We start from the raw sequence: 23,911 nt of genomic DNA, 5'->3' as shown, positions 1-23,911 counted from the left end.
GTTTGATAAATACTTTTATATATAATCACCTAATCACCTATTTTTCTAATCACCTATTTTGATAAATAATTTATTTTCCCCCCATGTTTCGGTAAAAACTCTCATTTTGCTTGAAATATTTTATTTCAGTATTACGGATAATATATTTTTAAATTTTTTGTGTCATGTACAACTGTCAAACAATAAAGCTCAAATTATTCAAGCATAAATGTCTAATAACATTTTATCCAATGGTATATATAAATGTTTAAGCCTAACTTTCATGCTCAAATTCTTTGTTTTGTGGTATTTTAAATGGGCCTAAACATTTCATGTCTAATTCTAGTTCACGATTAACATTTATTAAGTGGCATACATGTAAGCTCGAACATTACATGTCTAATTCTAGTTCTTGATTAACTAGTCTATAACCAATCCGAAACACCATGAAATACCGATTAACTGAGTGAGAGTAATTTCTAAAAAAAAATGGGTTCATGTTTGGGTTCAAAAACATTCAACCTTTCAAAACAACCCGACACAATGGACAGTTGGACACATCGATTTCTAGTACTTCCCTACCAATCACATTATTCAATTAATCAAACAAATTAACATACACTATACGGAGGCATCCATCATATTAAACATAGAATTCAAATTAAACATTTAAAAAATAACTGAAACAATACTATTGCATCACTCTCTATTAATGTAGGAAACAAACGAATCAGCCTCCTTACGACATTCACCACCCTCTGAAACCGATCTCCTTACGGCCTCGGCCAATTCAACCCCCTTCTTCCGCACCCTCTCCCCTTCACTAGAGTCAATTAGCCTCCTTATAACATCTTCCACCACCAACGATGAACCAAGTCGTCCCTATGTTCCCAATCACTCACCACCAGCCCAACTCTAAGAACATCAGTGATCAAAAACGCGTTACGTGGCTGATCAGAATGCATGGGCCAAGTGGCTATTGGCACACCTGCTAATATACTCTCCATAGTCGAGTTCCACCCACAATGACTCATAAACCCACCCGTTCCAACATGTTCTAAAATCTCCACTTGCGGGGCCCACCCCCGCACCACCAGCCCAGGCCCTTCCACCCGTTCTTCAAATCCCACCGGCAAATCCGACATTTTAGCCTCATCTCCAAAAACATCACCCATGTCCGATGCACGTACCACCCAAATAAACCGTTGTTGGCTTCTCTCTAGCCCGGTAGCCAACTCTTTAAACTGTCGGTCGCTAAAGGTGGTTGTCGTCCCAAAAGACACATAAATGACCGAATTTGGAGGCTGCAAGTCCAGCCACTGCAAACAGTTGTGACGGTTTCCTGAAACCGTCACAACTGATTTGTCAGCAAGGCTGAACGGCCCCATTGCCCAAGTCTTCTTTTTATCATTAAATTCTTCCCTCTCTAAATATTTAATATATTCACCTTCAATGACTCTTGACGAATCAAATAACTCCCAGACGTGAAAACCGACATGCGGGTACTGAAAAATCATAAACTCTGTAAACTCGGGCGACAAAGTTCCATCTTCGGAGGGCAGCCGGTTTAGCACATCCGGGTCCATTGGGAACGGCCTGCCCTTTAACTCCCATTTCCTCCAGAAGACATCGCACGCAGAAAGTGGATTAAAGATGTAAGTCTCGGCGTTGGGTATCATTTTCACGTCTTGGACGGCGTACGACATGAGAACGTCATGAATAACAGCGACTCTTCGGGCAGTGGTGGATATAGAAGCTACGAGGTCAGCGATCGGGTGGCGGAGATGGATCGTTGATTCGAAAGCGGGTTGTAAGTGACACGGGAAGCGGTTAGAAGGGTTAGGAGGTGGTGATGTGAATGTAGGAGTTGGGAGTTGATGGAAATTAATATTATTATTGGAGTATTGGTGGTGGCGGGAACGGAGTTGGTGGAGGTGGGTGGTGGTGGTGATGAAGTGGACGGGGATGTTGTAGGCGGAGATGAGGCGGGAGAGGTGGAGGAGCTGGTTCAGATGGCCGTGGGCGACGAAGGGAATCGTGACGACTACGACATCGGCCGGCGGCTGGTTGCTCATGTTTTGTAATATTGTTATGATCAGTGGTGAGTGCAGTAGGGCTGACTGGTGACTGCTGAGAGCTTTATATTTGTCTCCGTGTGTTATGGACCTATGGTTATGTGATTCCTTTTGTTATTTTTAGAAAAAAAGTTGACTTATAATATTGTTTTTAGTATTTTTTTAGTTGATTATTTTTCTTATTTTATGACTTCCTAATTTTTCAATTGTTAATTACTTTCACCATTGCAAATTGTCCGGTGTTTTATATAGATACCTGGTTAAATATATTACAACGAGCTAGTTTTGGAACATATGTGGTGCACGGTTATAGAAATTAATTGATTAAAAGTTTTTTTTTTTTAAAAAACCATTTATTTTATCAAATTAAATGGTTTATAAGTTCAAATTATATTTTCTAATAGAACATTTATACGCGATGTATTCTCACGCAATTTCGTCATAATCACGTAAAATATGCACATAGTGATTTTATAAGTTGTAATTATATTTTATAAAAGAATAACGAATTCTAACAAAAGATGATAAAACATTTTAATACGAATGACATAAAAAGAGAACATCATATAGAAAGTTAGTATGAATTAAACACGCTTTCATATTAAAGTTTTGTAAGAGATTGGTGAAAACTCTATACATCCATGGAGGTTGAATGAATATATGAGAATAAAGTTGATATTCATTTATAACTTCTTATCTTTATCATTTTAAACCTATAAATATCGTTCATTGAATTGTACCACATTCATGTAACACCCCGAAAATGGGAAAGATTGCGTTTTATATACTATCTAAAGTATAAACATGTTCAAAACCAAACAAAAACATGTTAATTATAAAATTGGATTAAAACACACACATGTGTTGTGTGTGTCGATCATCAAGGAAAAGAACAAGAAGGTAGAAACCCTGTTCATCAAATTTTTAAAATTGAAAAGCCAATTATCAATAAAGCCCTTGCATGTGTGTAAAATTGTGATAATCTCAACTTGGTGATTATAAGGTATGTCTTGAAATCATATTTGATAAAAGTAGTGAAAGATGATAAGTATATTAGCTTGGAATTAATTAATGGATTGTGATCATATGATGAAATTGATAGTACATGGCTGTTTAAATTCATCATGAATGTTGAAATTGTGAAGTATTTGTGTTACAAGCCAAACAGAAGAACTCAATTCAAAAGACTAGTCTAATAGGTGAGGGAACCCATTTGGCTTATAAACCCCACATCAGTTGCCCATACAACCAATATGGGACAAGTCTCATACCTTGCAATGGTTTTAGTCCGTAACAATGCACCCTCCTTAAGGGCCAACGTCCTCGTTGGTCACAGCCATGTTGGTCACGGCTGGCTCACTCCAGGCCACCACCCCGTGGGCCACCACTCCGAGTCCTCGTTGGTCACGGCCACGTTGGTCACGGTTGGCTTCCTCCAGGCCACCACTCCGTGGGCCACCACTTCGAGGTTGGCTCTGATACCAATGTTACAAGCCAAACAAAAGAACTCAACCCAAAAGACTAGTATAGGTGAGGGAACTCATTTGGCTTATAAACCCCACATCAGTTGCCCATACATCCGATGTGGGACAAATTTCATACCTTGCAATGGTTTTAGTCCGTAAAAATTTGGCACAAATCACTTGTTTTTTAGTGTTTAAGTCTACTATGAAGTGGGTTTTAACCTTAAGGTGACGAACACCCCAATTTCATGACAGTGTATTAGATTTGATTTGATTGGCTTTCACATAAATTGATTGTTTGTGAGATTTGAATGAAACTAGGATTATATTAAGTGGTAGAAAGTTATAAAATTTAACTAAATGTATAATTTAGAAATCATGCCTACAAGGTATTTGATGAAATGCTTGAATGAGAAATATGATGTCTACCGTGCCATAAGGAGGTTGATATGAACTCTTTGGATAATGTTGGCATATGTTAATAAATAAGATATAAAAAGAAAAGTATCCTCATGAGTAACCGAGTTGTGATTTATAGGCAAGTCAAGTAACAATCTAGAAGATCGAACCGAACGGGACGTGATTCAAAAAGGGAAGCTTTAAGGTACGTGAATAGATGTTGTGTTTTATTATGTTATATGAAGTTATACCAATTTATGTATCTTGATATAATGATTGGAATAAGTTTGATTATTGGTTCAAATAATAAAAAGAATAATAAATTTTCACCATTTAAATAAAGGACTTGTTAAAACCGACGTGTAAATGACTTATGAAGTCATAGAGACGAAGGTGTCGTCCTAAGTATATGAAGGAACAAAATTATTACGTTGGATTTATTCACAAGTGATGGATATCAGAAGAATGAATCGTACGAGTCGTATATGGACTATGTGGCCCTAAACCGACATTGGCAATGAAACCAAAGTATAAATGTCTATGGCATCCTTGAGGCCGAGGTGTGATTATATACCAGCCATAAAGTAGTTTATGTTTAGATGAAATTAGAGTTTTTATTGAAGTAAAGAAAATGCATTAATGACAGAATTACCTTTAACGGGCCAAATAATTCGGGTTAGAAACCGGAAATAAGATTAGAAAGAAAACAAGAACTTACAAATATTAGAGGAATTTTTGCTTGAAGTAAATATAATACATTAATGATAGAAATGCCATTAACAGGCCAAATAATTCGGGTTAGAAACCGAAATTATGAAAGGACAGAAAACAAGAACTTGCTAATATAAGATAGGTGTAAAACTTGACACGTGTTAATATAAGAAAGGTGTAAAACTAGACACCTGCTAATATAAGAAAGGTGTAAAACTGGACACCTGCTAATATAGGATGGGTGTAACTGGACACCTACTAACATACGAGAGGTGTAAAACTGGGCACATGCTAATATAAGATGAGTGTAAAACTAAACACCTGCTAATTTAGGAAGGGTGTAAAACTAGACACTTGCTAATATAGAAGAAATGTAAAAATGGACACCTGCTAGCATAAGAGAGATGTAAACCTAGACACCTACTAATATAGGGAGGGTGTAAAAATGGACACATGCTAATATTAGTGGACTGCAAGTCTAGACATGTCACACACTCAAAATCCACTAACGGAGTTTTACCGTCAGAGGGTGTGAACTAACAGGATCAGAATCATTAGTTATAATCAAACACCATAAATAAAGTTTTTCAAACCATAAAACATTTAAGTTTAAATAAGTGCGGAAGCGTAAATCATAAACCAAGTGTTGCGTCACGCAGGACGACTTAAAAACCCAATTAATAAAAGTTTAAAACAAGTTTTTCGAAACAATGATATTCAATGAATGCATGTTCCTATACCGCGCGACCGCCTCGGCTACCTGAGAATAACATACTAAAAGTGTCAACACAGGGTTGGTGAGTTCACAGGTTTATATAAATAAAGTGTTTGCGTTTGCGTTTACGTTTTGCGTTTGCATTTTGCGTTACCAGATAATGTTATGTCAATTATATATCAATAGGTAGCTAGCCTATACAATAAGTATTTACTAAGTGTTCGACACCGAAGCTGACTGTTTATCATATGCCTTGCCACCATGTCAACCACGACCATGGTAATGTGTTAGCCAGGATTACAACCACTCGACCTGCCGTCGAGTTTAGAGTTGGGTGGGGTTTGTCAAACCCAGTAGTACTACTCAACAGTGACTCGCTGTTATACAAATACTAAACGGTTCGATGTTATGAAGGACTTTAGTTGGTTCGTTTGCCATTTAGCCTTACAAGTGATATATAACTAATAACAAAATCTAAAGCGTTTTGGGGTATGTTATCTCCCTCGAATAAAAAGCGTTTAAAAGAGTAAAAGGGGAACGTGAAACTCACTATTTGCGAAGAATTCAAAAACAAGTCAACCGAGAGATGCGCGTCACAGAAAATCCTCACTAGCGCTCTAAAACAAGAATGAGATTTTCTAAGTGTTGGAACTATTATTGAGTCTCTAGACTCGGCACATAATACCTATGCATGAGATACGTTTCGTGTTTCGTTTGTGAATTATGTGTGACTCGACAAACACATTGGTGACACGTTACATGTGTAAACAACTACATAAGTATCAAGTACTAACATTGTACATTACTAGCAATCATTCCCCGCAAGGGCAATTTAGTCAAAAACATAGCAATTATCTAACAACAAGCACGTTTCATGTATTTTCACATAGTTCAGCAGCTAGTTTTATCAAGACAGATTTCTACTTGAAAGATTACTCTATCAAACAGATCATAACATATCAATTAATTTACCAAAAATCGTCACAAAAGCACACATGAGTTAGGTTTCCAGAACTATTTTTATTGTATTTTTATTCCACATAGTTTTCTCACAAAGACCAAAACATTACAGTAAACTCACAGCAGTCAAAATCATGCGCAACAGAATGATATTTGTTATTCCCGTTAAATGGTAAATTCAATTAATGCAAGACTAATTGAGTCAGATTCTTAACTCAATATGTTAGCTTCCAGAATTGGAACTAACCCATTTGGTCTTGTATTTTATGAGATATGATAATTTCAAAACAGCCTAACAGCAGACCTCACAATTCAGACTTGCACTTCAGTTTTGTAAAATAATAAAAGTTAACTTTTACACCTCCAAAAATTACAAATTTGGACTCTTTAGAAACTAGACTCAACCTAGTACACTGTAGTGTTAATAATTTCGACCAATTACCACATTAACATTCAGTTACAGTCGTCTAAACATAAACTTAACAATCTGTCCAGTACCAGTTTACATCAAAACTCAACATAACAACAATCTATGAATCATAATCCATGCATATAACACTCTAGACACAAGATTAACCAACCATGCATATCAATTTCACATTACACACATAGTTAGGGTTTTTTTCTTTAAAGTTTAAAATCAAAGAACAAGTGATTAACAAGAAACAATAACACAACTAGTTATCAATTTCATTAGCAATTCATCATCAAATATACAATCAAACCCTAACTCATCTTAATCATCAATTTTCGAGAATTAGGGTTTTGATTAACCCATTCAATATGAAAATTAAACACTTAGAATGCATAGAATAGTTGTTAATACCTTCCTAACACCTTAATTCTTCAACCAAACTTGAAAATCCTTGTATGTGTGTGTGTGTGGGGTTACGGCAGCCAAGGGGAAGGGAGAGGGAGAGAGGCCGATCGGGTTTGGGAGGGGGGAAGGGAGGTTAGGGTTTCTTATTATTATTTAATAATAATTATATTACACAATGGCCCCTCTACTTCTTGTTATTCAATATCTAGTATAATTAATAACCCTTGACTCTTGAATTTTTGTGTTCTATGTATAAATATCAAGTAGCATATAACTTAACACATTATTATCAAATATTTATTGTTTTGATGTTTGTAGTTTGTTCACCAATGGTTTGAGTCAACTCGTTTGCGTTTCGGTGCAATCCCGAAAGACTACATGTGTAGTGATTGTCAAGCGTCATTTAAAACCTTATTTTAAATGTAATGAGATGTGCGTTATAGTTCTAGTGATCTTAAGTTTGAATTGACGGAGTTTGGATTAACAGAGTTAACCTGAAATTGACGAGTGTCACAAGACACCTGCTAAATTTAGCATAGTGCAACAATACTGCAATGGGAGGAAGGTGGTCAACTGACCCGAGTCAACCCATCAGCCGTCATGCTACGCAACGGTTTGGTTCCAAAATTCGCCGCGCTATGCGACAGGCAAACTTTATGATTTTACTATTTCACACTTCGGAGTCAATGACTCGTTTATATAATAAGTTACTAAATGTTTTATGGTGGTAACTATCAGGTAACTAAAAGCTTATGATACCAGAAGAAGATCAAGTCGTGATGTGAACCGGACACTAGAATCGTCATCATTGTTTCCGCATTTTGTTAAGCTTAATACTATATTTATAGATGTTAAACGTTGTTAAGTTGCTACCACTTATGTTGGTCAAGTAAATATATATAAAAAATATATGTATATTTCCGTCTGTCTAAGGTTTATTTTAAGGGTCTTGCAATTCATCTCCAACACTCAAAAGAATATAAATTGATTTAATAAAAAAAAGTTAGGTAACGTTTGATATGCATGAATGAGAGGCGAAATGAAATGAACCATTATGATGGAATGAAAAAAAAAATGTGTTTGGTTGGTCAATGGAATGGAATCACCCATTACCATGTCCATTTCATTCCCTCTAAAACACCTCAAATTCATTTCAACGACCCCCTTATTTTTTTTCATTCCATCCATTTTTCACACTATATCACCTCGACCAACCACCTACCACACATACCATTGTCGCCCACTACTGCCACCACCAACCATCGCTCTCGTTCATCACCACCGCCTGCCATCCGCCACTTATTATCGCCACCACCACCCACTATCACCACCACCAATCGCTCCCGACCATCGCCACCGCCACCGCCGCCCACTACCCACCATCGCCATTACTGCTCGCCCACCACCACCGTTACTCACTACCATTTTTATTTTATTTTGGATATTTCTAGCTTACCAAAAAATAAAAATTAATAGTTAATGTCATTCACACATGATAACCAAGCATGTTAATGGAATGAGATCAATTCAATTACCCCGTTCATTCCATTCTTTCGCTCATTTCATTACATTCCCTCGCTCATTCCATTCCATCGCCTATTTTATTATTTCATACCAAACAAACCCTTAGATCTGATTCATTAAAGATATTAATATTTTAATTATACTGACATAAATACCCACATATTGTTAATTCTAATAATTTAGGTAATTAGTTATTTGATTAAAAGATGAATTGATATCCTTTGATTACAATGGCATAATTAATTATGTTTTCATTAAAAATAGAAAAATAAATAATATGAGCGAAAAATTTAGACTAGGAATTAATCTTCAAGTGGCATATGTCTCTAGTTATTTTCTTTTATTATAATAGATAGATAAATTACACATAATTAAAAATAATTGATATAAGCAATCAAGAAAAAACTAACCTTGATTTTAATCAAAGATGGATGGTTATTGATGATTTAGAAATGGCATAGGGAGGGCTGAAAATTAAACAGATTGGAGTGGTGTCATCGTCAAGGGCTAGTCACCTAGTCTGATGATGCTGGAATCGACACTTGACGATTGTGAAAGAGGCGAATGGTCGAGCTAAGAAGGCGAAAGGTGCAAATGACCAGACGCTGGGCTTTTTTTATTTTTTAATTGTTTTTTAAAATTTCACATTTTACGTTTTATATCTTAATTGGGTAATTGGTCCACTTTTCATTAAAATTCTATGCTTCTCTTTAATATAATTTTTGAGTCAATTGCGCGCTCAATTTTATTAAGTTTAGTATTTAGTTGTTAATATGGTTTCTTAGAAGATTAATAAAAAAAATGCTATTTTAAAAAAAAAAATTAACTAAAATTTTGATAATCAATAGGTTCATTTTTTTAATTATAATGGTCACTCTTGAGTTCACATGCTATAAAAGGATATCACACTTGATATTCTTTTAACAAAAAAAAATTATAATCCGAACCAGAGTTCACATGTGAACTATAGTTGGATTCACATATGAACTAATGCCATATTCACGTTTACTTGGGGCTACCACACTGTTGTAATAATCGTTAGTCGCTAGTCGGTGGTGTATGGAGAGTAACGATTAATCAGGATTAACTAAATTTATCGACGATTAATTAGGATTAGTTGATACCTAGTTGGGGTTCTTACAACCATGGGCTACCATATGAAGTGATGTTGCTTTCACAAGTGAACTAACAACACGTTCGCATGTCAGCCATGTGAGTTTAAGTGTACAACATTATTTTGGCAAGGCTTATATATCCTTTTGTAAGTTCAAATGTCGTATGTGCACATTTTCGCAAATTAGGAACTAGGATGGTGACACGAGTAGAAAACATATTATTGCATTAGGTTTGGCCCATAAATTATTTTCAACTTGCATTGAAGAACTCGAGTACGTAGGACCAAACCCGTTGTAGATTTGTATTTATCAATTCATTTCAGCCATAAGAAAAAGAGAGATTTGTAAACAGAGAAAGACACTAAGCATAGCATGTGAGGGAGACATAAGAAAAAGAAACCAATCTTCTTAAAAGACGCAACACTTTTAATATTTGATGAATAATCAAACGTTCAAATCAAATAGACTTTGGTTATAAGAACAATTTGGAGCATGTCATGCGTTATGTATTAATTTGGTCCATATATGAAATTCTTTAAAATTGGAAAACATTTATCCAAATGTTCTAAGCCAGTAAGAAGAAGGGCAAGGTGACCGCATGAAAGGCATTACCGGAAGGAAAGTTGCCCAACTCAATGTCTTACGCATCAGTGGCCTTTGAGTGAAAGCAGTAAATCGCTGGCCAAGAATCATCGATTTTGGAGTTACCAGCTCATGTCCACAAAGGAATTAGAATTTAAAAGGTTTTCTCTTGCATTATTTAGAAATTCTAAATGTTCCATTGTAAATTTGAAAGGAACTAGTATTAACCCGGCATTGCGGCGGATGTGTAAAACCATGAAAAAGGTAATTTTTAAAACATTTTACTCAAGCCATGTGTTGAAGGAGGCGGACCTGCACTTTACATCAAGACTGTTAAACCTAACGAAAATCAGAGGTAAAATATTCAATCACGCACGTCCATTGCGGAGTTATTAACACGGAAATGTTTAAATGAAACGTAAATAATATAAAAGATAAAACTAAGTCGACTTGATACTGTGTGTTGAGACGGAGTTGTTAGCATGCATATAGACGTAAAAACATTAACCACACATGCACGTTGCAACTTGTTAACTTGTAAAATTTGACCGAAACGTTAAACGAAAAGTTTGTACAAAAAGCATATAGTCTAGCCTCCTATGCATATGTTACTATTGTTGTACAACAAAATTAGCTAAGAGAACAATATATAAAGCATAAGAATTTTGTCTTGTAAAACATAAGAATGTTCTACAACAAAAAAAGCTAAGAGTAATATAGATAAATCCTAAGAAAGTTGTTTTTTATATAAACTAGAATTTAGACCCGCGCACTGCGCTGAGTTTTGACAAAGTTAATGCTTAGCCATATGTATATTCCACTATAAGCTATAATTTTAGTTCTTACAAAAGGAGTTAAGGTTGGCTAACATCTAGGCACATAATAATGCAGTCGTAAGCTGCATTCAGTCAAAGGGTCTAGAAGTTTAGTCTTGTGCTGCCTATTTTAATAGCTTACAAACTGTAAGTACCTATTGAATCCTATTCAAAAACCAAAAAAGTTTCCAGCCCGTGTTGGTCGGTAGTCGGAAGTCATCATTCGTTTCATTCTCGAGTCTCTGTCGCTTGAACCTGTCTAATAAGGGTTTTGTTGGATTTCCCTTGTTATAAATTCTACTTATAGAACATAATTAAGTGTGACATAACCTTATGATGAAAGCATGTAAGCATAATGCAAGCACAAACATTATATATAATAGTTCAGCAGATAAAGCAATCCAATCAGTTAAAAGTACACATAACTTATGCTAACAAAAGTAAAAAAAAATGTAAACACTTACTGTAGGCAAATAAGGTATAACCCCTAAAGGCCTAAGCTAAAAAAATGTAAACACTTACCGCATGCAAATAAGGTATAACCCCTAAAGGCCTAAGCTGCTGACTTTTCAAATCTTGTATTTAATGAATCTATTTGTTAAATGGTAAGACCTTGTTATCGCGTTAAAAGTCAAAATTTGAAAACTAAATATGAAGTTCAAAATAAGTTTGTATGACAATAAAAGTCACCATGTTCCTATCTGATTTAGAAGGCTCCAAATATTTAAACCGTTATTTTATCCACCATTCAAATTGGTTATTGGTTATTGGCAATTCAACTTCATTACAATAAACCGACTCGAAATTGAACTTCTTTTATCAATAAAACCCGGTTTACTATAAGGTTAAAGTTAATGACCTTTCAATCCTTAAATCTATTTTTTTATATCTTATTTATTACATAGTGTTTTTGAGCATGTATAAAATAATTCACTTGATAAAAGGTTGAGATGCTATACTAACCGACCGAACAACGAGATGACTGAAGTAACCTGGAACATATGATCAAATCTGTTATATAATGAACCACAAATCATAGCCTTTCTAAAATCGAACCGGACATAGATGCATTTCGTTGAACACCTCATGTGCACCGCCTCTAATGTCACAGTAGGGAATTTTTTTCAAAATAGGAAATTATGTAAGTGTGAAATGGTTTCTAGGAAAGAGATAAGTTTTTGATGGTTTATAGGAGATCCGACATTTGAAATGCCGGATGTCAAGTAACATGTAGACCATGTCAGATTTTGTCCGGTGAGTTGGACAATTACCAGGTGTTCCGCCATTTCAAATGGTGGATATGATACTTTTTATTCGTGTTTCGGGTACCGTAAAGAACGTGACGAAAACTACCCGAATTTGGACCGATCGCCTTAACGCCCATGATCAACAACAGTCAGGTTTTACCAACGCTTGAGTTTTACCGAATGAGGCTGCCCATTGGTCCCCATTAATTAGCATAGTTTTTATTTTATTTTTGAATTCTGTCCCAACACAAAACGCGCGTAACCAAAACTAACCGAATTCGCATTGACTTTCGTCCTCAATACTTGGGTTTTGTCACCGCTCGAGACTTACCGACATGCCCCGGCGCGTCGCGCAGGGCAAAACACTAGTGTTTTTCTTAAAAATTAGGGTCTCTATCGAGAGCGGTCCCTATACATAGACCGAGGCTTGTATGGCCTCTTGACCGCCAGCCCAAATCCAACCTTTTCCAAATCAGGACCAATTTTTCATGTTACTTGACCCGTTTATTTTGCCACCTCTTGTTTAACTAATAGATGGTAGGGTGGGTGTGGGTTTGAGGGAGTAACAACTCCATTTTTTATTTTAGTTTATTTTATTTTATAGAGAACAATGAGAATGACAAGTTTAAAGATAGTTCGTTGTTTTTATTTTTTAGGTGTATTGGTCTTCATTAATTCAACTATTATCTTTTGGTTGTTTTCGGTCCCAACTAATGAATTGGCTGATAAACGATCCCACATTTTATCATATTTGTTCCCAATGGTCTACGACTAACAGAATTCTAACGTCATTAGTTTGCAGACTTGCAAGTCACCAGAAAAAAGTATTTTCCGAAATATTAATATTTTGTTTTCAAAAAATTCAACATTTTCATCTCGAACATCTTTGTAACATTGGATCGCACCTTTATAAACCTTTTTTTTTTCTAGTAAAAGCCCCAATTATTGAGGTCGCTGGAACCTAGATCCATCGTCAGAATCTGTTGATGGTGCTCAAGTGGTGGTGGTTGATTGGTGGTGAGTCAACTGGTGGTGGTGGCGATCTTAAATGTTGAGTTTTCCGGCAAAAAAATGTGACTTTTCATGCCAAAAGCGTTTTTTATGCGACCCACAAGTAATGACATTAGGATTATGTTAGTCGCGGACCATTGAGAACAAATGAGTTAAAGGATGGAACTTTGGCAACCAATTCATTAGTTAGGATCGACAACAACCAAATATGATAGTTGAGATTAATAAAAACCAATATAGCTATTTTATGTTACTCGTCATTTAATCCATTCAATCCTTTTCTTTCAAACATATTTAAGTATTAAGTTTTTTTTAAAAGTATTTTCTTATTCTTTTCCGATTATTATTTAAAGATTAAATAAAGAACTACTAACCTAGAAGATGGAAGTGCTTTGGTAAATCTTTAATGGTTGTGATTTTTTCTCAACATTCTCACATGTAGCTTTTATTGAATAAAGCGGTTATTTTAGTATTGTAAACTATACCAATTGTATAATGAAGAAACGAACACCAAACGTACAGTTACGTAACATGGGGATCCATTCTAATCTAACTATTTATATAATTGTCTACTTAACAATCTTAGGTGTCGCGCTCTGGTTGCTCCCCACCTCATATAGAGCCACCACGTTGTTTCATTTGTAAATAGAGAGTTTTCATTGATTTAGCCCGGTTTGATCGACCCGGATAGCACACGGGTCATAACGCCTCTAACGCAAAGGTTTGTTTTGAAACGATTTGTTATTTGTTTCTGGTGTCCTGAACTTCAACTCAGCTGTTCATCTCTCTTAGAATGGAACAGATTTGGACAGCATGGAAACAATATATTTTACCTTGTATAATTGATTCCCGAATATTGTTTACCGTGTATAGTTGATTCCCGAGTTAATATTCGGATTGTATCCAAATTTAGATGATTCCTTCTGTAACTATCTATGTAATGTCTTGTGAATGAGAATGGGCACGGTTTCTGTGATTTCTTATATGGTATCACGAGGCCAGTAACCCTAAGCCGCCTTCCGACTTCCGGCAGGCCATTCTTATTCGATCCTCCCTTTCTGTAACTATTTCATTCCCATTCTCAAAACCCACCCATCCTCATGGATCATAAATTTCATCCCGCCATTACCGTGTCTAACATAAAGACCTTCGTACCTGTAGTTCTAGAGATGGAATCTGCCCAATACTCGTCATGGTCAGAACTGTTCAAAATCCACTGCAAAGCCTTTCAAGTTTATGATCATCTCTCTACTCGCAAACCACACTCCACCACCACTTCCTCGTCTAAAACACCCGTAACCCCTAATCCCGACTCCAAAACTGAAGAACCCGTAACCCCTAAACCCGACACCAAGACTGACGAAGATTGGGAACGGATTGACTCCATTGTCCTACAATGGATTTATGGAACAATCTCATCCGATCTTATGCACACGATACTCAAGAAAGACACCACCGCCTCGGCCGCCTGGGCAACTCTTGCTGATATCTTTCAAGACAACAAAATCGTTCGAGGTATTCACTTGAATAATAAACTTTCCAACACCCGCCTTGACAACTTTCCGAATGCCTCTGCTTATTGTCAAGAATTGAAGATGCTCTCGGATCAACTTGCTAACGTTGATGGCCCTATAGATGACACAAAACTGGTGATGCAGTTAATCACCGGACTTAATGAACAATACGAGTCGTTTGCCACCCTACTCGCCAATGCCAAACCATTCCCAACCTTTTATGAAGCCCGTTCCCAACTGATTTATGAGGCAGACAGAAAGGCTCAGTACGCCGCCGCGTCTGCCACCGCCGCCAACACAGCCCTACTGGCTTCCATCAAATCGGCTTCTTCAGGCAACAACAACACTGACTACCGCGGCGAAAATCGTCATGACAACTCCTCTGATCGTTATCGCGGTGAACAACGGAGCCGCGGTGGGCGGCAACATCGAGGACGGGGAAGAGGCAGAAGTGGTTGGGGTCGTGGTCGGGGGTCCACCTAAAACACCGGGTATCCAATCAACAACTCCACTGGATATCCGACTCATGGTTTCAACTCATCATGGGCCAACCCACAACAACATTGGTTTAACACTCAACAGTGGTCCGTTCCTCCATGTCCATACCCAACTTATCAGAGGTCCAACAACAATAATTCCATGGGAAATGGCATATTAGGACCACGACCATTTGCTCCGGGTCAGGCCCACTTTGCGGCGTATGCTCCAACCGACATAGAACAAGCATTATACACCATGTCTTTGAATCCGCCCGACACATGTTACATCATGGACACCGGAGCAACTTCACATATGACTAATAATCCGGGTAATTTCCAGTCCTTTTTTAATAATAGCATTTCTCACAATATCATGGTTGGAAATGGCACGACAATTCCGGTCACCGGTTACGGTCACCAAACTCTACCATCACCCTTTCCACCTTTAAAATTAAATAATGTTCTATATGCACCAAAATTGGTTAAAAATCTCATTTCGGTCCGCCGTTTAGTTACCGATAATTGGATTTCAATAGAGTTTGACCCATTTGGTTTTCTTGTGAAGGACTACAAGACTCGGACCCCTATCCTCCAGTGCAACAGCAGCGGTGATCTCTATCCTCTCCTACCATCCATAATCTCCGGGCTCAGATCACCATCCGCATTTGCTGCAATCTCTCAAGAACTTTGGCATTCACGCCTTGGTCACCTGGGACAAAATTTATTGCATTCTCTTAAAAAGTCTTGTGATATTAAGTACAACTCTATTAATAAGATTGTTTGTTCTTCATGTGTGTTTGGGAAAAGTACTCGTTTACCTTTTGCTGAATCAAATAATTTTACATATTTTCCCTTTGACATAATACACAGCGATCTGTGGACATCCCCAGTGCTAAGTACCGCCGGGCATCGGTACTATATACTTTTTTTGGATGATCGCACAAATTTCTTGTGGACTTACCCACTTGCAAAGAAATCTCAAGTGTTTTCGGTTTTTTGTCGCTTCTATAAACTTATCGAAACACAATTTAACCGTAAAATAAAAACCCTACAATGCGATAATGGAACCGAATACGTAAATACATCATTTAAGGAATTTTGTGCCACCAATGGCATGCTCTTCTGTCTCTCATGTCCGCACACTTCTGCACAAAACGGCAAGGCGGAACGTAAAATTCGGTCAATAAATAACATTATTCGCACTCTTCTAGCTCATGCCTCCCTTCCACCCACATATTGGCATCACGCCCTTGAAACGGCCACTTATCTTCTCAACATTCTACCTAGCAAAATCTTAAACTTCTCCAATCCTACACAACTTCTTTATTGCCAATCGCCCGCCTATGAACACTTACGCGTATTCGGGTGCCTCTGTTATCCGTTAGCCCCTCCAACCACTATAAACAAACTCCAAACCTGATACACACCGTGTGTCTTCCTAGGCTACCCCTCACATCACCGGGGATATAAGTGTCTCAATCTTAAAACACACCAATTTATTATATCTCGTCACGTTGTGTTTGACGAAACCATTTTCCCGTTTGCCTCACACACTACACCCTCTCCCTCTTATGAGTTCCTATCTACCCCACCACACCCATTTATTTGGCCACATACCAATACCAACCTCAATCCAATTTCACCACCAACAACAAATACCACCACGGCCACTCAACTTCAATCTCAACTCCACTCACCTCTAGGCCACACCCCACAACTACAACACCTTTCTCGGTCCATCCAACACCTCCGGCCCACCCACCTAACACCACAGTCCACTCCCCTCTTCCGGTTTCCTCTCCAGATCTTACGACCTCACCTACACAATTATCCCCTCATCATACACCACAAAGCAACAATAGTCCTCCATCACCATCACCAAACCCGCTACCTCCACCAACTCGTACAATGAGAACTCGTGGTATGGATGGTATACACAAACCCAAACGTTTCCTTAACCTCAACACCACTTCTATCTCACCCATTCCAAAAAATCCCGTACATGCTCTGTCCATACCGGAATGGTCGACCGCCATGGCCAACGAGTTTAATGCTCTTATTAAAAATGAGACTTGGGAATTAGTTCCACGTCAACCACATATGAATATTATACGTAGCATGTGGCTGTTTAAACATAAGTTAAATGCAGATGGCAGTTTAGAAAGATACAAAGCTCGTCTCGTTTGTGATGGATGATTGCAACAGGTAGGCGTGGACTGTGGGGAGACGTTTAGTCCGGTGGTAAAACCCGCCACGATTAGGACTGTCTTGTCCATTGCTCTCTCTAAATCATGGACGGTACATCAGTTGGATGTTAGTAATGCCTTTCTACACGGTAATATGAAGGAAACCGTGTACATGCATCAACCCTTGGGGTTTAAAGATAAGCGATTACCGAATCATATTTGCTCTCTCAAAAAATCCCTATACGGCCTAAAACAAGCTCCGCGGGCGTGGTATCAACGGTTCACCGACTACGTTATCACCTTGGGGTTTACACAAAGTCGGTGTGATACATCTCTTTTTACTCTTCACAAAGGGCAGCAAACCGTTTATCTGCTTTTATATGTTGATGATATACTTTTGGTAACATCCACTGATGACCTTCGTAATTGTCTCATGCAACGTCTCGCGGCTGAATTCGCCATGAAGGATCTTGGGCCACTTAGTTATTTTTTGGGCATCTCGGTCAAACGAACAGGTAATGTCATGTTTCTGTCACAAAAGATTTATACCAAAGACATTAGTAAACGCGCGGGAACGGAATCTTGCAAATCGATTGTTACACCGGTAGACACTAACGCCAAACTTAGTGCAAACTCGGGGAGTGTATTCACTGATCCAACATTATATCGTAGCTTAGCGGGTGCCTTGCAATATTTGACGTTCACTCGCCCCGACATCACATACGCAGTTCAGCAGGTTTGTATGCACATGCACGTGCCCCGCACGAGCCATTGGGATGCGTTAAAAAGGATAATTCGTTACTTACAGGGTACAACCGACTCTGGCCTTACACTCGGCCCCTCATCCTCACCTTCTCTTCTCGCCTACACGGGCGCCGATTGGGCGGGTTGTCCTGACACACGCCGCTCCACCTCCGGATATTGTGTGTATTTCGGGGATAACCTCATTTCTTGGTCATCCAAAAGGCAACCAACTATTTCTCGTTCGAGCGCCGAAGCCGAGTACCGTGGCGTTGCGAACGTTGTCGCCGAGATTTGTTGGCTGCGTAACCTCCTCCTTGAACTTCACAATCCCCTCTCACGTGCCACACTTGTCTATTGTGAAAACGTGAGTGCCATTTATCTCTCGGGGAATCCGGTTCAGCATCAACGTACAAAACATATTGAACTTGACATACACTTTGTACGCGAGCAGGTTCAGCGGGGTCGAGTTCGGGTCCTTCATGTTCCATCTCAGTACCAAGTTGCAGATATTTTCACAAAAGGATTACCGCGTGCTCTATTTGAGGATTTTCGCTCCAGTCTAAGCATCCGGTCTCCTCCCGCTTCGACTGCGGGGGTATCTTAGAATGGAACAGATTTGGACAGCATGGAAACAATATATTTTATCTTGTATAATTGATTCCCGAATATTGTTTACCGTGTATAGTTGATTCCCGAGTTAATATTCGGATTGTATCCAAATTTAGATGATTCCTTCTGTAACTATATATGTAATGTCTTGTGAATGAGAATGGGCACGGTTTCTGTGATTTCTTATAATCTCCATTCTTCCTCGTAAGATATCAGATCAGATAACAATAAACTGTTCCTTCTATCACGCTTACCATGTAGTTGTTCCTTTAAGATCACTTTGATTTAAAACCCTAATCGAGTTTCGAAGCATCTTCTAGGTATGATTCCATCTAACGTATTCTTCTGATCGATTAGCCATATCTAACATATCCCTGGTTGTGACCATATCATCCTGTTAGCTAGGGCTAAAGGCAGCGCATATGGATAGGGATAATCTAATCAACCTCAAATTTTATGTATTGTCTGATGATATTTAGGGCATGGGGTGTACAAGACGTGGAGTTGTTCTCAACAGGTAACACCTAATTACTTATAAAATTTCAGCTTCATGTCATGTTTGAAGGATGATTATTCATCAGTTAAATGAATGATTAATCATTCACTGTTATTTAGCTTCTCTATATATGAGTAATTGATACCTTTCATTACAATTTTGTTAGTGACGAGAAGGAAAGGGGTCATGGGTTGGGTGATTTGTGGATGATTGTTATCGCTTTGGGCACATCAAATTTTTTTCTGTATGTTAAGATCGTCTTGAGGTATTTAGAATGAGTTGGCGGTTTGTCACTGGCTGCAGATTCTGCGATTGCTAAAATTGGCGCGGTTCTTGATAGTGTTAAATATGTGACCGTGAAGATTACGGGTGTGGTGGTTGGGTTGTTGACTTTGACTGGATTGAAATTTGTATTGTCCAGAAAAAGGCCCTCGTAAAGGAGTTAGTTCGGTTTTGGTTTCAGATAACATCAATGTAGGTATGATCTAATATGACGTGTGATAGTGTAATCTAAACATATATGATTATGTGTTTTTAATAAATTTGTGTTATTTTTTCTTTTTGGTGGATATACAATATTGAACTTAAAGTAAAGTTGGCAAGATATGCGGGCTGTGGTTGGGTTAACGGGTCAAAATAGGTTCAAGTTAAAACATTTTATTTTTAGTATGGGCTGGTAGGCCTGTAAACCCACCGAAGGAACACGATCGGGGCATGTTCCTGTTCGTTCGTTTAGTTTTAACTGAGCAAATGATCGAACACGAACGATTGAACGAACATAATTTTTTTTGTTCATGTTCGTGTATGTTTATATCCGTTTGTTAACAGTGTAGACAACTGGTTCATGAATGTATATGGACGAACATAATTGAACATAAATGAAGGAACATCAATGAGCAAAAACCATTTAAAAGTAAATGTAAACAACAATTTGTTGGGACTAAAATGTTACAGAAACTAGACTATGTTATAATGGGCGTAAAAAAATTAAATGAGTTTATTAAAGAACATAAACGAACATGCTTAAAACAAATGTAAACTAGCGAACATAAAGGAGCATATGAATGATCATAAACGAATTTAAATGAAAGAAAGAAAACTAAAGTTCACAACAATAAATGAACAAACAAGACATGTGTTCATGTTCATTCATTTAATATATGAACAAAGTGTTTTGTTCATGTTTGTTAGTATATTAAATTATTGAACTTCTCCTCAAACGATTCATCAAATGTTCGGTTTATTCACAGGTCTACGAGCCCTTCACACCTGGCCCGATAAGTAGTGGTCAAACTAAAAGGATATTTCCATAAAGACATGGTCAACCTGAATGCCAATACTACATTAAAACTGGTGATTGTAAGTTTGGGGCATCTTGTAAGTTTCATCATTCACCTGATTCGGCAATAACAAAGGATAATTCTGTGCTTAGCCCCCTCGTGTTTCCTTTGTGCCTGGTAAACCCGTTATAATAATCTTATTATTAAAAGATAATGTTCATGTCAGTGTATGTGTGATAAGTACACTGATTATTCGGATTGCACTGATTAACATTGAAATTATAATCTTATTGATATAAAGTTAACATAGTTTATGAAAAATGGTAAATTTCTTTTGAAGTTGGTTAACTTTCATCGGCATTAAAAGCTGATACATGTGTTATATGAGGGTAATACTAACCACTTCAAAAATCCTGTAAAACTTACAATATATATATACACACACATAAGTGTAATACTTACCACTTCAAAAACCAACAAAATTCCAGTCCATCTAACTTTTTAATGTTTTACTTATATATGGCACAAAATAATATCAATAATATTATTCCTTAGCAACATATTGTAGTTTTTTGCTTATAATATCTTTTGAGAATTTGAAGAATTGGTCTATTTTTTGATTGTCGATAAGTGATCTTACTTTTAGGATATAATATTATTACATAAGGTGCTGACTATATATACCAACAGGTAATTTATAGTGAGCTGAAGCTTTGGTGGATTAGAATTTGAAAAAAACAATGGCCTACAATCGACGAGTGTCACACCCCAACCTTCGGCGAAAATGCCGGGGTGCGAACTGATTGCCACAGCTCAGAAGGTACTATCATGCAATTGTAAAGCGACAATATCTAATTAATTTATTAATTGTCAACGAACATTTAAGTACAACAAAAATAGAGAAAATTACAATACAAAACCAACTATTCTTATTTATGTTTAACATCCCAAGGTCATCTCTAAGTGAGCTTCAGTTCGATAAGCAATCCAATCTATAACCTGCAAATGCGTACAATATATATATATTTGTCAACAACACATGTTAAGTGAGTAGATTCACTAGTTTTGACACGAACAAAATGATAATATATAATGATATAAATAATAGAGTAAAAATAAGCAAAACTGTTATCTGTGAGTATAAACAATGAAAGTGATAAGCAAGTAATGAGTGTCGGTGAAACCATTGCCAATGCGATCGGGCTCCGGCCACTACGACAATAATGAGATTATGTTGGACCTCTCCGAATGCGATTCAAGTAAGCAAGTAAGCAAATAGCAAGTAACAAACAGTCATTCAATTGATACACAACACAAATATCACAGTTTGCGTTTGAGAAATAATAAGATAAATAGTTTGATAAATGGTACGCAAGTGTCCCCAAAACATTTAAAAACAAGTAAAATAGGGGAGTGATTACTCACCTGATCGGATGAACGAAATATAAGTGACGATGTGAGAAAAATGAACCCTTCGGGATACACCGCCAAGGATTCATAGTTAGATAAGGGTAATATGAATTAATTATAAAACTATATAACATGATTGAATGAATTAAGATCTTTAATGTCAGTTGAGTTAGGTTTGAGATTAGAACGTTTATTAATTGCTAAATGGATTTCTACAATAATTATCATTGAAATGAGTAATATTATTGTTTCACATATTTTTTTTATCAAAGTCATTATTTTTAATATTTATAGAATTTCCTTTGCTTACTTTATATGGAAAAAGAATATATAATCAAATTTATAAACTAATCATTAAATAACTAAACTTGATATAAAATATACTTATGATTATACAATTATATAAATAAATAATTATAATATGTAACAATACATATAAAAATATTTAATAACTATTTATCTTGAGTCTCTCACAAATTTAATGGTAAAGATATAGTTAACATGTTTAAAATACATTTGTTACAATTTAAATAATGATACATATATAGAATATATATATATATATGTATGTTTTTATGTACATGAACAATTTTATAAAGACGTTCAAAGTCGAGGAAAAATCCAACAATGATGTTCGGGTTTTTATAAAGTAACGATGACTTGTATAATTAAAATACTTATAATATATATACATAACGAAAGTTTTAACGAGACTTGACAAAATACATAAACTCTAAGATGTCGGTTTTTATCAAAAATAATGTTTGTTTAACAATTAATAGTAATTATAATTAATATAATAACATTGAAAAACCCTTTTTAAAAAAAAATAAAAACAAAACAGCGTCCAGGGGGCTCGAACCCGCGCCCCTGGCCGGTTCACGTGATTTAAGCACCCAAACACCAGCCATTGGCCTGATGTGTTCTGATGGTTATAACCCAGAAACACCAAGTTTTAACCAAGAGCCGATCGTAACCCCCAAATCAATATAAACCCTAAACCCTAATTCGATTAATCCATTTGATAATTGACCAAATCATTATGGGGCTTTTGAAATACAGTTAGAAGCGAATCAAAATCATATAAAGATTACCCAAAACGATAATAGATGGATGGTGAACTCGAGTTGCGGCTGACGGCCAGACGGGGTTCAACAACTGCTACAATAGAGACGGCGTTAGATCAATTGCATCCACAGATTGGTTCGTGATACTGGTAGGAAGGATTACACGAGTTTAATTGCGTTATATTGATCGGCAGCATGTATGTTCATAAATTGTTTAGACAACTGTTCATATAAGGATTTCACATAAACCGCGATCTTGTTTCCTAATTCAAACAGTCGGTGAGCTGATTAAGGAATGGAGAATCGTTTGCACTAGTCAATTCCATAGTTTAAGACGATAATTAAGGTCCAAGAAAGCTAAACGGGTGCGATATGGGTCGGGTTAACGGGTTTGGTTGGAAGGATAAACGAGTCACATGTTAGATTATTTTAATATAATTAGATGTTTAAAATTTGGTCCCTGTACCTTGGGTGTGAACGCAAAAAGGGTTAAAGGTTTGGGTGAAAATTGAATATAATCGAAAGTTCTTTTAGGTAGTTAATTAAATATTAAAATTATAAAATATTATTAACTCGTAAACGACACGCGTTGTTGATTAAAAATTACCCGAAACAATAACGGGTCGGGTATCGGTATTTTAATTTAAATGAAGAAAACCCGAGTTGTTACTGTCTCCCCTACTTTAGGGAATTTCGTCCTGAAATTAAAG

General features: G+C 36.8%; 1 protein-coding gene and 1 pseudogene across 1 annotated transcript; one reads left to right on the top strand and one right to left on the bottom strand.

The window, feature by feature from the left end:
- Positions 1 to 587: 587 nt before the first annotated feature.
- LOC143581543 (zeatin O-xylosyltransferase-like) lies at positions 588 to 2,119 on the bottom strand (annotated as a pseudogene).
- A 12,466-nt stretch (positions 2,120 to 14,585) lies between these two features.
- On the top strand, positions 14,586 to 15,413 carry LOC143581542 (uncharacterized). The gene has a single exon (XM_077064306.1). The coding sequence runs from the start codon at positions 14,586 to 14,588 to the stop codon at positions 15,411 to 15,413; it is 828 nt and encodes a 275-aa protein (XP_076920421.1).
- The last annotated feature ends 8,498 nt before the right edge of the window (positions 15,414 to 23,911 follow it).

The sequence above is a fragment of the Bidens hawaiensis genome, unplaced genomic scaffold, assembly GCF_021521415.1.
Source record: "Bidens hawaiensis isolate Kalapana, Puna unplaced genomic scaffold, B.hawaiensis_p1.1 tig00031096_1, whole genome shotgun sequence".
NCBI lineage: Eukaryota > Viridiplantae > Streptophyta > Magnoliopsida > Asterales > Asteraceae > Bidens > Bidens hawaiensis.
Note: the sequence above shows the minus strand (reverse complement) of the source record. Positions and strands in the feature narration are given on the sequence as shown.